The following is a 14,930-nucleotide window of genomic DNA, read 5'->3' as shown; positions in this document are numbered from 1 at the left end:
TGATTTTACTGAGTTTGTTTTTTTTTTCATTTTTCCTTTTTTAAAGCAAAACTCGGGGTTTTGATTTTTCGGGGCGGCGGAGAGGAGCCGGTGGGGGGGGTGTGTGTGGGGGGGTGTCCGGTGCGGGTCTCCGTCCGTCGCCTCCGGCAGCATCTGCGGTGCTCCAGCCGCAGCCCTGCCGAAGGGAAACCCGCCCCTGCTCGCCTCACGCGGATTTCTTTTGGTGACCGGCTCCTGATGCTGTTTTCCAGAGGTTGGGAATCTCTCGGATAGCCGTGCCTGGAAGCAGGAGCGTGGCCGTGTCCGAGGGCGGCCTGGGCCGTGGTGCTCGGGGAGGCTGCCCCGGCCGCAGGCTGCCGTACTGGGGGCAGGGAGGAGAAGGTACTGGGGGCATTAGCAGGGACTCGCAATTGCCCCTGGCTTTCTCTGCTCCGACACCATGGCTTCATGCGGAGGGGCTGTAGGCTTAGCGAGGAGGGTATCGGAGACGGGGACCGCGAGCTTTGGTCCAGAGTGGTGTCTGCTTAGTAGGTTCTCTTGTGTTTCTTGTTGAGTGGTAAAAATGTCACCATATGGGTGTTGTAGGATTTCGGTGTTTTTAGCCTTTCGGAAGGATGGTGTTTGTTCTTGTCAGTTGGAAGGCAAGTGCCCTGTCACCTTTGGTATTGTGGATTATATGTTGGCTGTATTTCAGAACATGGAAATGATCCCGGGTATTAAAGATGGTTAGAGCTTTATAAAAGAATACATCTGTAAAGTACCAAACCCTGTGAGTGAGGACTTCTCTGCAAAGGCTATGCAAAAGCTGTTTTTCCTTCTGAGAAAAAGTTCACCTTCTGGTTTCCTCTCCGCTACAGCTGATGGCCCGTAGCCTGACGCAGATCCCTGAGCTTCAGGTGGCTGTCAGGTGTTAATACAAACTCTGAAGAGTGCTCTAATATATAAAGTTATATAGCGAGTTAATATAAACTCTAAAGAGAGAGCTGGAACCTGTGTCCTGGGGTCCCGTCGCGGCAGGTAAGAGGTCAGACGTTCAGTCCTATGTTTATCTACTTGGAGTTCTTTAAACCCACTCCCCCAACATTCGAGCCAAACAAAAATGCTCCATAAGGAACACCCCCATCAAGAATGTAGTTACCTCTTAGTAATTCAGCTAATTTACTTTTAATCCTTTTTGGTATGCTAATTCTCTTTAACTCTAGTCCAGATCCGGACCAGCAGAGCTGCGCGGCTTGAAAAGGTTGTTGGAAGTTTAAGGCTCCACTTGTACCCATGTCAGATTATTTTTTTTTCCTGTATTGCTGCCAAGTCTGTCATGAGCAAACAAGCGGTTTTCTTCAACAATTATTTTAGATCGGAACAACTGGGTTTATTTTAAGACAATTTGATCTGTTTTAGGCTGAAACAACAAACAAAAACACCCAGGGAAATTATTCTGAGCAGCATGAGAAGGAGTTGACGCGTTGTTACTTTGTGGAGCTTTCAGCCAGTGCAGATACGCAGAAGCTGCCTGGGAAAAGTGACGCTGGAGGTTTTTGTGCAGCCTTTTCATCGTTGGGCTCGATGAGAACGGAGTTAATTTGGTTGTGAGTCAGGAGTACGAAAATACAGTACAGAACCACGTGGTGAAGTTTTTCTTAAATGGAGAAACGCCTCCATGATACTCTTCGAAACCAACGCTCTTACAGAGCGGCCATGCCGCCCCATCGAGTGTCAGCTCAAACTGCTGACCGCAGGGCGCTGCTCTGAGACAATCCAGGGTAAATGGGCATTTTGATTTTAATACGACACCTGGCTGACTGACAGGAGCAAGGGAAGCCCCAGGCGCCAGGCTGCGCATTTTCCTTGACCTCTTCTATGTGAGCAGGCTGCTGGGCAGCGCCTGGGCTGCTGCTCGTTTGGCTTTTGTGCAGAGAATTTAAGAAATAACTTCTGTAAAGGTCTCTTGCTATTCTGTGAGCCACGTGTCTTTTGTTCTGCTGGGTCTTTGTGCTCATCCCGGCTCTGAAGGCGCCTGCCAGATTCTTCTTCTTCTGCCCTTGCTGCTCAAGGCTCTGTAGGTTAAATGATGCCGTTGCAGGTGAATTGCTGCGCTCTCCTTGTCTCTGTGACTTTTGTTACCTCTGTAACTCGAGTTTGGAAGGCGAGTTGTCCATCAGGGCATGATTCAGGAGAAGCTTGATTTTGCTTGTGCGCTCAAAGTCATCTTACTTGGACAAACCGCCCCGTGATGCCCAAGTGGCCTCCTTGTGTGTATTGATTTAGTTCCAGATTGAAGCTTTTAGTTTCACTTGAATTTCCTGCTGCTCGCTGTTCAGCTTAGTTTAAAAAAAAAAATAAAAAAATCCCGTCACGTTGCTGGGTGGTGATTACTGGTCAGTTTTTTGTTGGTAGAGTAGAGCTGTTAAAACCTTGGCGGTGCCCTGGAAGCTCTCTTGCCCTGGCGGGTGGGTGGGCTTGTGAGCTGCTCGGTGGGGTTTTCTCGGGCAGCCAGGTGCAAAGCCTGTTTTCTGACCAGTTGGTTTCACAGGGACAGTTTGCTGAATTAAAGCTTCTAGTCCGAGTGTTCTTTCCAAACGGAGTATTTAAAGCCTCCCGTATCTTTGCTAAATCTATGAAGACATCAAGTCTTGCTGCCAGCGAAGCTTCCCTGCAGGACGTGTGCCTTTGGTTCATATTCCCTGCTCTGAACCTGTGGAAAACGATAACAGCTGAGCAATTTTTGAAGATTTCTTCTGCGGTACCCTCCTCTGGAGTGAGGCGTGTGGAATTAGCAGCTTTCAGGAGTCGCACAGCAAGAGATAGCTGGACTATTTTCATTACCCCTGATTGTCCCTCTTAGGTTGTTTTTTGACTAAGTTTTCTGGCTGACTTGGAAATCTCCAGCACAAAGGTGATGCCTGTGTTGGGAGGCAGTTTAAGCGTGGCACAACTAGTCTGTTTGACTCGCTAATGATCAAAACTCTCTGGCAAGCTGCCACTTACGGGTTTATCATTATCTATACTTAGCACGCCTCTACAGGAGAATCTAATCACCTTGAACAGATAAGTGTTTTCAAGGAGCTTAGAGAGGATCTTCAGGTAAGTATTAATGCATCAAAGACTGGCTTGTGATCGATGCTGCAGATGAGCGTTGTCTTCTCTGAGCAGCTTTCTCATATTTCAAAGAGCTTGAGTTCCACGTTGTCTCCTCTGGGGGTTTGGTCCATAGCCCGTTACTCGCGGGTTAGGTGTCTGAAGAGCCTTCAGCAGTACTTTCTGTGGAAACCAAACCCAGGTGGAGAAGGAAAAACCATTTCATGCGGGGTGTGGTTTGGCCATTGCTGTGCAGTGACAGGCTTCTCACCAGAAAGCAGCCTTAGCTCCCCGTGCCTCGTCTGCTCTTAGAGGAGTGATGGGTGCCCGAGGCGGTTTAGCTGCCTTGTCGTTGTTCTCCTGCCGAGGTGGAGGGCATGGGCAGCTCGGTTCCCTGGAAAAGCTGTGTTTCCCAGGGCAGCGTTCTTCACTAGCTTGGTTTATCCAGCAGTTAGTCCTTGGTTGGCGTTGTACGGTCTTGAGTACCACCCAGAGGGGTTTTTCCCCTGCTTCTTGTACTGAGACTCCAGCTGAAAGCTGAGGCGGTGAGTGCAGGCAGGAGCTTCTCGAGTCGTGGAGGAGTTAATGGCTTCCAGGAGAGCCCCCTGGGAGCCACTGGTCCAACCTTGCTCAACATGGGGCCGCCCCATGAAGTTGCTCAGGGCCTTGAGCTACTGAGGTTTGAATGTCTCTGAGGTGTGAGATTACATGGCCCCTCTGGGCCCCTCTTCCAGCGTTGGACCAAACCTGGGGGAAGAATGTTTCCTTATATTTAGTTTGTATCTGAGGAGAGAGTTACACTCTCCTAGAATGATTTTAATAACAGCTTGTCCCTCTGCAGACATGGAAGCAGGTGAATGTCCTTGACTGTCATCCTCGGTGTGCTGGAGCACGCAGGTTTCAAGGACAGCCTTGTAGCTGTGTGGAGACTTGGAGCTACTTGTTTTTAAACAGCATTTTAATAACTCATGTTCCCAGTCATCTTGTTTTCACACGGTACTCGCTTTATCCATATGGTGCTTTGCTGTTGATCATTGTTTGCCCGTTTTCGAGGAAACTCATCTTCCTGTGCTTTGTAACCGGGGATGCGGTGCTCGTGTGGCTCCGTTGGGATGCAGCGAGTCCGAGCAGGGCTGGGGTGCTGCCGTGGGGCCGTGGTGAGCGATGCTCTTTGCTGGGCTGCTCCTGTGAGGCGTTGACTGCTCCGCTCCTGGGTTAGTGCTGCGGTGGGGGAGCTGGGCTCGCTTGACTCCAAACAGCAACTGCTGCTGATGCTGTGGGAGAGCGTGAGACGTGGATCTTATTCCTAACGGGTGCTTTCCTCACAACCTGATTATTAGCACTGTATCAGGATATTTATAGCTGTTCCTTCGGTTGTAGTATTCTTGCTGGTTGCAAACCGCCAACAAGAGCTATGAGCTATCTTCATGCTTTTATTTCTACCCATATAATCTTAAATCGAGTATGCTGCCCCAAATGCTTCATTCGATGAAATTGTAGTAGAGGGAACTCGGTTGCCTTGTGCGGAGCTGCATTTTGAGAAGGAACAATGCATTCTGGTTTTGTGCGGTCCGCCTGCAGCCTGCGTTGCTGTCTCAAGGTCGATGGTGAACTTCAGGTGGTGTCGCTCACACCACAGTTCTAATTCCTGGAGCTGTTTGCAGGTATGGAGCATATTTATGGGCTCAGCTGCTCCCATGCTTTGGGAGAGTAGGATGCCTGTCGCCCATTTCTGCTCTTATTCATTCCAGCTTTTGTTAATGGAGAACACGTAGGTGTCGTTACGCCTTTGCTGTAGCTTCCTCCGTTGTCCCCTGTGAGCGCAGGGCAAGGGCGCTGCTCCGGCCCAGCATTTCTCCCAAACGTTGCTGGTGGCTGCTGCTCAGCTCTGCCTTTTGCAGCCGAGGGCTTGTGTGGGCTGGCTGCTGCTTTGTGACAGCAGTGGCTTTCTTCACCCCTGAGGAGTTGCTGGCAGCCTTCAGGTTGGCCCTCCATCGGTGCGTGCTGCTGGAGGAGCGTTACAGCTGTCTGAGGTGACTGGCGTCACCTGCCTTTTGGCTGTAACTCCCATGCCTGTCTTTTTCCAGGGTAATATGCGTTCAGTTCTGACTTATTTTGCTCCAATTACAGGTTTAAATTTGTGCTTGCACGGTCTGTCATCCTCTGTACCCACAGTGAGTCAGTGGCGAAGGAACTGATCTTCCTTGTCAGAAGTAATGTGAGAAACCTGCTGTGTTTTTGCTTGCAGTATCCCTTTTCGCTTACCCGATTTCCTCCCGAAGAGGAGTTTTCAGTCAGTGCAACGTGCAGTGTTTAGAGCACTGTAACTCGCTTCATTATCTGTGGGGTGATTTTTATGTTGCAGCACGTCAGACTGTGGAATTTATTTTCTGTGTTGTTTCATGCTTACGTATAAATTGTGTTGTAGCTAGGTAACTTACACGGGTAATTTTAGGTAACCTAAGTATGCAGTAATATCAGAGCCCTCTTGTCTTGTGGGTCTCTTCAGCTGTAGCGCTGATGGCCGACAGCTCAGGTTGTCACCCTGCAATGTGAGTTGTCCCAGCCTGCTGGCTGGAGGGCAGGCAGCGCGCCGAGCTGTAGCATCCTCCAGATCTGTCCCCTCAAAAGGATAGCGCTTCAAAACTCGAGCTGGCTGCGGGTGTTAAACTTCCCTTCAGATCTTTGTTATGCCATTCAATTATTTCAATCGTTCCTATGGCACTTCGGAAGGGATCTTTCTACATTTTACATCAGCCTGTGTTTGGTTTCAATCAAAAAGCTTGTTGAATAATTAATTACCTAATATTTCGCTGTCTGACAACTGCAGGCTGGGCAGACGGAGTTAAAGCTGGAGGATAACAAAGCTGGATGTGCGTGTTACTGTTGGGTCAGCGATTGCTGACTCACACAGGCATGTGTGCGAGGATGCCAGCGCTGAGCCTTCAGGCTACCTACGGATCAGCCTCAGAATTAAAGATGCAAATTGAAAGCGCGGTACTGTGGGCCAGTGGCACGATTCGATTGGCAGCGGCAGCCCTGGGATGGCAGCAGAACAGATCTCCTCCTTGGTCCCGTTACAGGGGACCCGTTACTTACACGACTTGCTTCGTCTTTGCAAGCACGGGCTCCTGGGGGGGTACCGGGGCTCCTGGCAGTACGGGGTTGGAACGTGGCTTGTTGCCCTCGGTCATCCCGGCCTCCTGCTGTCACCAGCTGATGTTGCTTGTAGCGGTGTGACCTCTCTGCAGTGTGGGTTTGTCGCTGCTCCCAGGTTATGCCGCGCAGTTCACAGTGCTTACGTGGGCAGCGGTGGGATTTTTGCCGCGTCAGCGGTATCGACTGGCTTGTGCCCGTGTTAGGAGTGAGCTGTTGCATGTCTCTGCCCTGCATCCACCAGTCCTTCCTTTCACGCTCATTTGGGCCAAGTTGTATTTCTGTCAGCTTTCCTGTTTTTTTTTTTCTTTTTTTTTTCCCCCTTAACCTTTTAGCTAACTCTCCAAGGGTATTTCTGCATTGAAATCACTACCGGATAGATGTATGTCCCTACAGTGACTCAGGGGGAGGTCCTTCATTCCCTAAAAATAGTCTTAATTCTCCAAATCTCTCTAAATGAAGAGTGCTGTCTGGGCACACGCAGCAGTTTAAAGCAGCCTCTGCAATGCATGTGAAGAGAAATATGGTGTGGTGGGAGCCTTTCTCTTTTCCGTCTTTAAAACAAAGCAGCGATTCTTAATCTCCTGTTAATAGCTAGAGCTGGATTCTGCTAAGCACTTTATAAGGAACAGAGCAGGGAGATTTTGGCCCTTACACCTACTGCTTGCATATTACTGCTGTGTGCATAAGACCTTCTTTAGGCTTGTTGATTGGTACCGACACCGCAGCTGCCTGGTCTTTTAAAGCACAGCAAACGGCTTCTTTCCATGGCATAGCTGTGGGATGTGATAACGGGCTGGCAGTAGTAACCCTGGCCCGGCAGCAATGCTCCTCTGGGAGGACACTTGGCCTCCTGCTGCCGGGACGTGCGTTCAGGTGACGCGCTTTGTTTCTCCAGGGACGCTCCCTGCGGCGTTTGGTGACTTACGGCTGTAAGTGCAGCCGCGTTTTCAGGAGTTGTGTGCTTCCCAGCTGACTTGGTGCTTTGAGCCTGTCACTCAGCCGAGCACAGAATTAGAGTATTTGTCACAGCAGAAAGTATCCATGGCAACTAATTTGCCGCTTCTGTAAATCTTCACGATTTTTGAAGTTTCTCTTCTTCTGTGAAATGCACAGGGGTAGTTCCACAAACTTTTTTTTTCAGGTCTTCTGCAACTGTCAGGAGTGATGGCTCTTCTTGGAAACGGGTGAAAAATGCACCGGTCCCAGTTCAGAAGACAGGGTGAGTTTGGGTGTATTTGGCTCCAGCATGGACACGGGTGACTGAGATGTGCTCATGCCAGTAGGACAGAGACATGCCCCTTATCTCCAGAGGGACTGCACATGAGTGGGCATTATGTGATTCAAGAAGCAGCTTTTTGTCTTAAAAATGTGGAGATGATGTGCAGCAGGTGGGGGTGCCACCTATGCCTGTAGCCTGTTAGGAGTTAATGAAGTTGAGTTCCAGCCTTTAGTTTGAAGTCCCTTTCGGAGGCATTCTGTATGCTTCAGAAACCCCATCCTTTATTTTTAAAAGACCGAGACCTTCAAGCTCTGCGGTTTCCAAGTGCGTGTTATTGTGACTGATGCTGGATGCTGTTTAGCTGCTGTTTATTATTCCCGAGTTACCACTGGGCTGTTCCCCAGCAGAGCTCGTGGAGCAAAAACTGCAGGTTTATAGTGTGTGGTCAGGTGAAACCGATACATGGCTTTATTTTATCCCAGCAGTTTTTCCTTTCCTGTCGGCCGTGTCTCCGCAGTCTGTGTTGGTGAGATTGCTGCAGGCCCCCCATCTTTGAATCTCTGCTGGGGTGTAGTTTTTGTAAGCAGGAAGGCAGAGAGTGCTCAAACCAAGAGTCATTTTGCAATGGCACAAAAGGTGATGATCGTCTTAATCCTGTATGATTTGCCTTGAGCATGCACAGTACGCCGTCCGCTCACGCTGCTGAATTGTATCGTACTTTCATGGTCTTGTGACAATGTGTAGGACCCTGTTCTGCAGCTGGTGTGGTGTCGATGCTCACAGCACCCATACATCCCATCAAGGATCGATGAGCAGTACTGTGTCGTTTGATGTTTGTTAGTGTGTAGCGTTTGAAAGTATAATTTGATTATTTTCTTTTTTGTGGACATGATAGGATTAGACCGCATTAGTCCCAGTATTTGCTTTATAATGTCTTTATTAATGGGTGAGCGCACTCGCAGCCAGTCTGCGGCTGATCCCCGGTGGCGCAGAGAGGTTGCTATGTCAGAAGGCAGGTCTGGATTTCAGAGAGACTGTGGCAGGCTGGAGAAACGGGATGATGGGGACCTCGTGGCGTTCAGCAGAGGCGAACGCTAGCCCTGCCCTGGGGTGGCTGGCTGGGAGGCAGCTTTGCAGAAGAGCCCCTGGGGGGTCTGGGTGGACAACACAGTGAGGAGGAGCCATCAGAGGTCGGCTGGTCGTAGAAGTGCAGCCAGTGTGTGGAGGGAAGGGACCGTGCCCTCTGCTCAGCACTGGGCGAGGGGGGCTGTGCGGGCTCTGGGACCAGTTTGGGGCTCCCCAGGAGGAGGTTGGAGCGATGGAGGGATGGGGGCGTGCTCAGGCTGGAGTGGAGGAGGAACAGGGGAGACCTTACTGCTGCCCACAGCTACGTGATGGTGGGACCTGGCTCTGCTCGTGACAGGAGGGGGCAGTGGGCTGGTACCAGAGCATGGTAAATCCTACATGGACGTGAGGAGACATGTTTTAATTGGGAGTGGGGGCCAAATACTGGGATAGGGGCCTGGAGAGGTGGAAGAAGCTCTTGTCTGTATTCAGGCTGTGGCTGGACAAGGTCCTGTGCTGCCTGACCCGGTTGCCTCTGCTCAGAGCAGGAGATTGGACCTGAGGCCTCCTGAGGTGCCTTCCCGACTCAGTTAATGTACCTTTCTCTCATTATTTGGTTTTTGACACTTAAAACTTGGTAAGTTTGTTTTCAGCTCTCTGGGTATGATGGAGGTTGAAGAAAAGCCACGTGAAGTCTACGGCTTGCTCTGGCAGTGCTGGGGAAGCACCAGTGATTCCTCTGTCTGGACACTTCAGGCTGTTTCAGACTCTCCCGCTTCCACGGGACCCTGAATTGTTCCTGCTAGAGGGGTTTTGCAGCGCGAGACCCTCATTTACTCATTTTTCCCCCTGATTCATGTTCCAGTGGCAGTATTTGGGGATGGGCAGCCATCGCTGGGGGCTGGTTTTGGGGAGTGCAGAGCGCCTGATGGAAAGAGCGGTGTGGGGAGGTCTCCAAATGGGAAGTGAGGAGAGCTGATGGAGGCTTGCAGAGCAGTGGTTTACTCCGTCCTTCACCTCGCGTTGTACCTGCTCCACTTGCCCCATGGGTGAGAATCTCATCACAACCGTGGGAGGTGGGGAGGGCTGCAGGGTATGTCCCCTGCTGACTGGGGCTCTTCTGTGCCTTGCCCTTGGAACGAGCAGGATCCACTTATCATAGAATAGTTTAGGTTGGAAAGGAACTTGAAGACCATCTCGTTCCACCCCCTGCCCTCGGCAGGGACACCTCCCACCAGCCCTGGTTGCTCCAAGCCCCGTCCAACCTGCCCTTGAACCCCTCCAGGGATGGGGCAGCCACAGCTTCTCTGGGCAACCTGCGCCAGGGGCTCACCCCCCTCACAGCAAAGAGTTGCTTCCTCACATCTCATCTCAGTCTCCCCTCTTCCAGTTTGGAGCCATCATGCTTCGCCCTATCACTCCATGCCCTTGTAAAAAGTCCCTGCCCAGCTTTCTTGTAGGCCACTTATAAATCTGAAAAGCTGCTTTGGTGAGGAATCGGGACGCTGATGCTTTCAGCATGGCTCGAACAATGCCGTCTCCCCGTGCGCTCTGTGCTGGTTCTGAAGTTGATTTTTTAATAGCACCAAGAGTTTGGCTTTGAAGAAGCTGACGTTACTCGTCCAGCCCTTCCAGCTCGCCGTTCCTGCGCTGCTTGTGGCTGCACTACCTTTTTTAAAAAAAAGCGGTACGGTATTATTCTCTGAGGTTACAAGTTGGCCCCTAAATTGTGGGAAGGACTTCTGCCTGATGCTGGGACAGCCTGAGGATTGGCAAGGCTATACAAATGAACGTGATTTGATGTGATTAAACTGTGTTTTACTGGTATATCATGGTTTTATTAGTTAAAGCTTGTAATAAATATAGTGTTTAGCTGGGACACTTGGGGAGGTAAAAACCTGGTTGGGTTTCTCATCCCCTTAGGAGTGGCATTTGCTTAGGAGCTGAAAGAAATTTTAGCATTTTCTTCCCTCTTTGCTTTTGCCTGTGTAGTCTCTGGGATGTCCCAGCTGTGATGCTGCCCTTGAACTGTCTTCTGAGTAGTCTGGATTTTTATGTAGGTAGACTTTGAGTATGCCCTGGGTGAGGCATCTACTTCTTCCTCTCCATCCCTTTCTCTTACACCACAAGAAAATCAGTGAAGACTTCTGCTTTCAAGTGGAGAACCTATGGATGCAATCTCCTTGGAAGTTTAGTTTTAAATTTGGAAGTTGACTTGCAGAGGTCTAGCAAGTCGTCCTTCGTTGCCCTGCAATAAGCTGATTTTTTTCCTCTTTACAGCCCGTAGGCATCAAGCCCTGAACTGTTGCTTCTAAGTACCTTTAGGCGATGCAGCACTGTATTGCAGCACAGATAAGGTCCATAATTACTGGATTGCATTGAATTCTACTTCACATCTGCAGCCCTAAGCTGCCCATTACTGCCTTTACAGCGCAGTAATGAAATGTCTCTCTGGCTGCCGGCATCCGATATTCTCCATTTTGGGGACATTACAGGTTAATGTATTACCTGTCATCCCCTGCTTTAGAGACAGCATAAAGCACGTGCCGTGGGAACGAGACTGATTTCATCAGGATTTTAACATTTGATTTCCAAGTGCGCAAGACCTGTAACAGGCTTAATGACGCTGAGAGTTAAAATTCTGCTGTCAGCATAGAGCTTTAGGGAAGAATCCCTACGGATGCTGCAGGGAGGCAGTGACGCATTTGTAGTGCAGCGCCGGGAGCGCGGCAGCAGAGCTTTCCTCTGTGACTTGACTGTTGGAGTGGGGCCAGAGGAGGGCCATGAAGATGATCCGAGGGCTGGAGCACCTCTCCTGTAAGGACAGGCTGGGAGAGTTGGGAGGGTTCAGCCTGGAGAAGAGAAGGCTCCGGGGAGACCTTTGAGCCCCTTCCAGTCCCTGAAGGGGGCCTACAGGAAAGCTGGGGAGGGGCTGTTTGCAAGGGCATGGAGCCATAGGACGAGGGGCAATGGTTTAAACTAGAGCAGGGTGGGTTTAGATCAGACATGAGGAAGAAGTTCTTTACACTGAGGGTGGTGAGACACTGGCCCAGGTTGCCCAGAGAGGTGGTGGAGGCCCCATCCCTGGAGACATTCAAGGCCAGGCTGGATGAGGCTCCGAGCAACCTGATCTAGTGGAAGATGTCCCTGCTCACTGCAGGGGGGTTGGACTAGATGGCCTTTAGAGGTCCCTTCTGACCCAACACATTCTGTGATTCTATGACTGCTGTGCCCTGGGTCTCGCCGGGAGAGGCTGGGTGGTTGTGAGGGGAGTAAGAGCCACGTAATTTTCAATGTCATGTGGTTTTAATGGTGGGGTGAACTTTGTCCAGGGTGTTTCCGTGATTTACAGTTCCTGTAGTTTTAGGAAGGAAGAATTTGTAAAGTAACTAGCTCAAGTGCCAATAGTAAGCTGGCTTCTAAGCACAGCTGGCGTTACCCTGAAGCGGGGCATCGTCTCAGGTATGGAGGGAATTAGATTTTTGTCTCGCATTCAACGCACCATTCTTTAAATATTTTCGCTGGTTTTGTTTGCCGTGTAAAGGAAATCAGGTAAATCTAGCAAGCCCTTTGTCTCGTGTCACTTAACTAAACTCCACTGTTACCATTAGGTGTATTTTTTATTTACAAGTTGGGGTTTATTTATGGGACTGCTGTTGATTTTTACATACAACGAACGAAGTGTTAATAACCCACGGGGTGTGTGTGTGACAGTAAGCCCACGTATTGCCAGCAGGAATGCCTTTAAACATATTCCCTGCCCAGACGTGACTATCGGATCAGGTTTTGTCTATCAGGCTTTTGTGCTGCCCAAACCTGGGATCGATACCTTGCGTTGCAGCGGGGTCTATGTGGCTTCAGGTCCCACATCGTCTTGCTGGGGTTGGCGCCCAAGATGTGCAGGACTTGGTGGAGAAAGCAGTGTTAGGTGAGCTCATGCTTCCCTCCTCCTGCTGCATCAGCAGAGGTTCCCTGGTAGAAAACAAGAAAAATTGAGAAAGAAAAAATAAGAAATTTCAGAAAATAAGCCACAGCACATAGAATCACAGAATCGTAGGGTTGGAAGGGCCCTCTGGAGATCACCCAGTCCAGCCCCCGGCCAGAGCAGGGTCACCCACAGCAGGTGGCACAGGAACGCGTCCAGGCGGGGTTGGAATGTCTCCAGAGACGGAGACTCCCCCACCTCTCTGGGCAGCCTGTGCCAGGGCTCTGCCACCCTCACAGCAAAGAAGTTCCTCCTCATGTTGAGATGGAACTTCCCATGGTCAAGTTTGTGCCCGTTACCCCTTGTCCTGTCCCCGGGCAGCACTGAGAAGAGCCTGGCCCCATCCTCCTGACACCCACCCTTGAAGTATTTATAAGTGTTGATAAGATCCCCCCTCAGTCGCCTTTTTTCCAGACTGAAGAGACCCAAATCCCTCAGCCTTTCTTCACAAGAGAGATGTTCCAGTCCCCTCAGCATCTTGGTGGCCCTTTGCTGTCCCCTCTCCAGCAGTTCCCTGTCCCTCTGGAACCGGGGAGCCCAGAACTGGACCCAGCACTCCAGATGCGGCCTCCCCAGGGCAGAGCAGAGGGGGAGGATGACCTCCCTCCACCTGCTTGATGCAAGACATCAAGTCTTGCATCAGAAAACCCTCTTGGCTTTCCAAGGTGAAACTTGAGGAGCCATTAGAGGATATACAAGAGTTGCATGTGAATTATTGATATTTAGCTTGCAGTGTGTTTCTGGGACCGCTGCCTTTTTTCCCCTCTCCTCTGAGTGTACCTTCATCAGCGGGAGGAGGAGAACAGTGCAAGATGCAAGAGCTCAGCCTGGTGTGGGACCCGCCACTTGAGGCGTGATGGGGCTTTTAGGGGGTGGGGTTTGCTTGGTGTCGCAAAGCTGCCATTTGCCCTAAATGTTTTTGCTGTAATTGCGAACCGGAGCTTTGTTGGCTTTGTACAGGACGAAAACAAAGGCAATACCACAGTGGAAATGTATGATGTGTCGAGGGCGAGCTTATAGCCTAGGGATGTAAACCTAGCAGCAGCGCCTGAAATCAGTGCCCAGGTTCAGTGCGCTTCTGTGATCGAGACGGGTGAAGGCACGTGGTACCGCTTGGTGCAAAGCGCGCCTTTTCCCTCTTCAGTGTAACCTCAAGGGTGGCATTGCTGCTGCGGCAGAGCTCTATAAAAAGAATCTGCTCCCGTGTGCGGGTGGTGTCGGCTGAACAGCTTCGTTTAGTATTATAACCAAGCAGGAATGTGATGGGATGTACCTCGCTTACTTGGGAAAAGAGTATTTCGCTGCTTTTTTGCTGTTGTGTGCTCCTTAATCGTTGATGTGAGATCGCGGAAATGTTTCCTACAGCAGCCTGCCTTCTGTTCCCTGTTACAGCATTTCTTTTTACCTTGGGTAAAACAGTTAAAAAAAAAAAAAAAAATAAATAAAATTGAAGGTTTAAACCTGCTTTTCTTCCTGCGCCTCCTTACAAGAAGAAAAAAATAAAAATGGGCAGAGAAGGTAAGAAAAAAAATAGCGAATATTCATGCATAAAAGCACTTGGGGGTATCCTGGGAAGAAAGGAGGAGGATGAGCACAGCGTTGTTTTTCACCTGCATGAAGTTACGCTCCGCAAACCAGCGAAGCGGTGGGCTGCCTTCCTGTGCCGCGGTCTTCCTCCTCCCTGGGGCTGCTCGCCATCCATCCCGCAGGGCTTTGGGCTCCTTTGGGGGAAGCCGTCTATCCGTTGAACCCCACCGGGGCTCGGGGCTCAGTGTCCTTCCTTGTGGCTGCTAGAATGACATGGGACACGAGTCCCTGTCCTGCCAGCACCTCCGTGGGTGCGCTGAAGCGGAGGGAGGCACCTATGTAGGCAGACTTTTAGACCAAGTTTGGCCTTTGTTGTATAGGACCTGCCTTAACGCCTCAGTATACATGTTTGGTCTTCAATATATTATACTTTAAAGCTACGCAACAGAATTCCTCTCTCTCCTGTTGGCTGGAGAAAATGTAAAGCCGTGAAAAAGCTTCAGAGAACTTGTTTCCTTCGGGTGCTGGGCTGTACGTGTCAGTCTTTGTTTTCAACGGCGTAACTATCCCTATCTCGTACCGTACTGGGGAAATGTGCATCAATGCGCTGATGGCCGTTCAGGCATACAGCAAATATCTTTCTGCTTTTCCTGTTTTCACTTTTCTTTTTTCTGCACTGGCAAAGTAACGGGCTGTGGCCCCCGTGTATGTTAGCTCTTCGCTTGCTTTATTTAAATTGTCCCAATTAGCAAACAGAAATCTCGTTATTCTGTGTCAAGCAGTCTAATTTGGAAGTTGTTGGAGAGGCAGAGGAGGCAGGCGTTTGGAGAAGGTAAGGGTTTGATGTGTCTCTTACGGAAATGAATGTTGCTGAGGTCTAAAAATAAGCTGTTCCCAGCC

At 50.2% G+C, this 14,930-nt stretch overlaps 1 protein-coding gene across 2 annotated transcripts in view; it reads left to right on the top strand.

Annotated features, from left to right (window-relative positions):
- The window catches only part of OSBP2 (oxysterol binding protein 2), a 135,470-nt gene that overhangs the window by 530 nt on the left and 120,010 nt on the right, over positions 1 to 14,930 (top strand). Inside the window, exon 2 of one of the 2 annotated variants that reach the window (XM_074606029.1) lies at positions 7,376 to 7,453. The exons of the other annotated variant lie outside the window; for it this stretch is intronic. Coding sequence (XP_074462130.1) covers positions 7,376 to 7,453 — 78 coding nt within the window. The remainder of the gene's footprint in view (positions 1 to 7,375; positions 7,454 to 14,930) is intronic. 2 annotated transcript variants of the gene reach the window in all.

The sequence above is a fragment of the Larus michahellis genome, chromosome 13, assembly GCF_964199755.1.
Source record: "Larus michahellis chromosome 13, bLarMic1.1, whole genome shotgun sequence".
In the NCBI taxonomy this organism is placed as follows: Eukaryota; Metazoa; Chordata; class Aves; order Charadriiformes; family Laridae; genus Larus; species Larus michahellis.
Note: the sequence above shows the minus strand (reverse complement) of the source record. Positions and strands in the feature narration are given on the sequence as shown.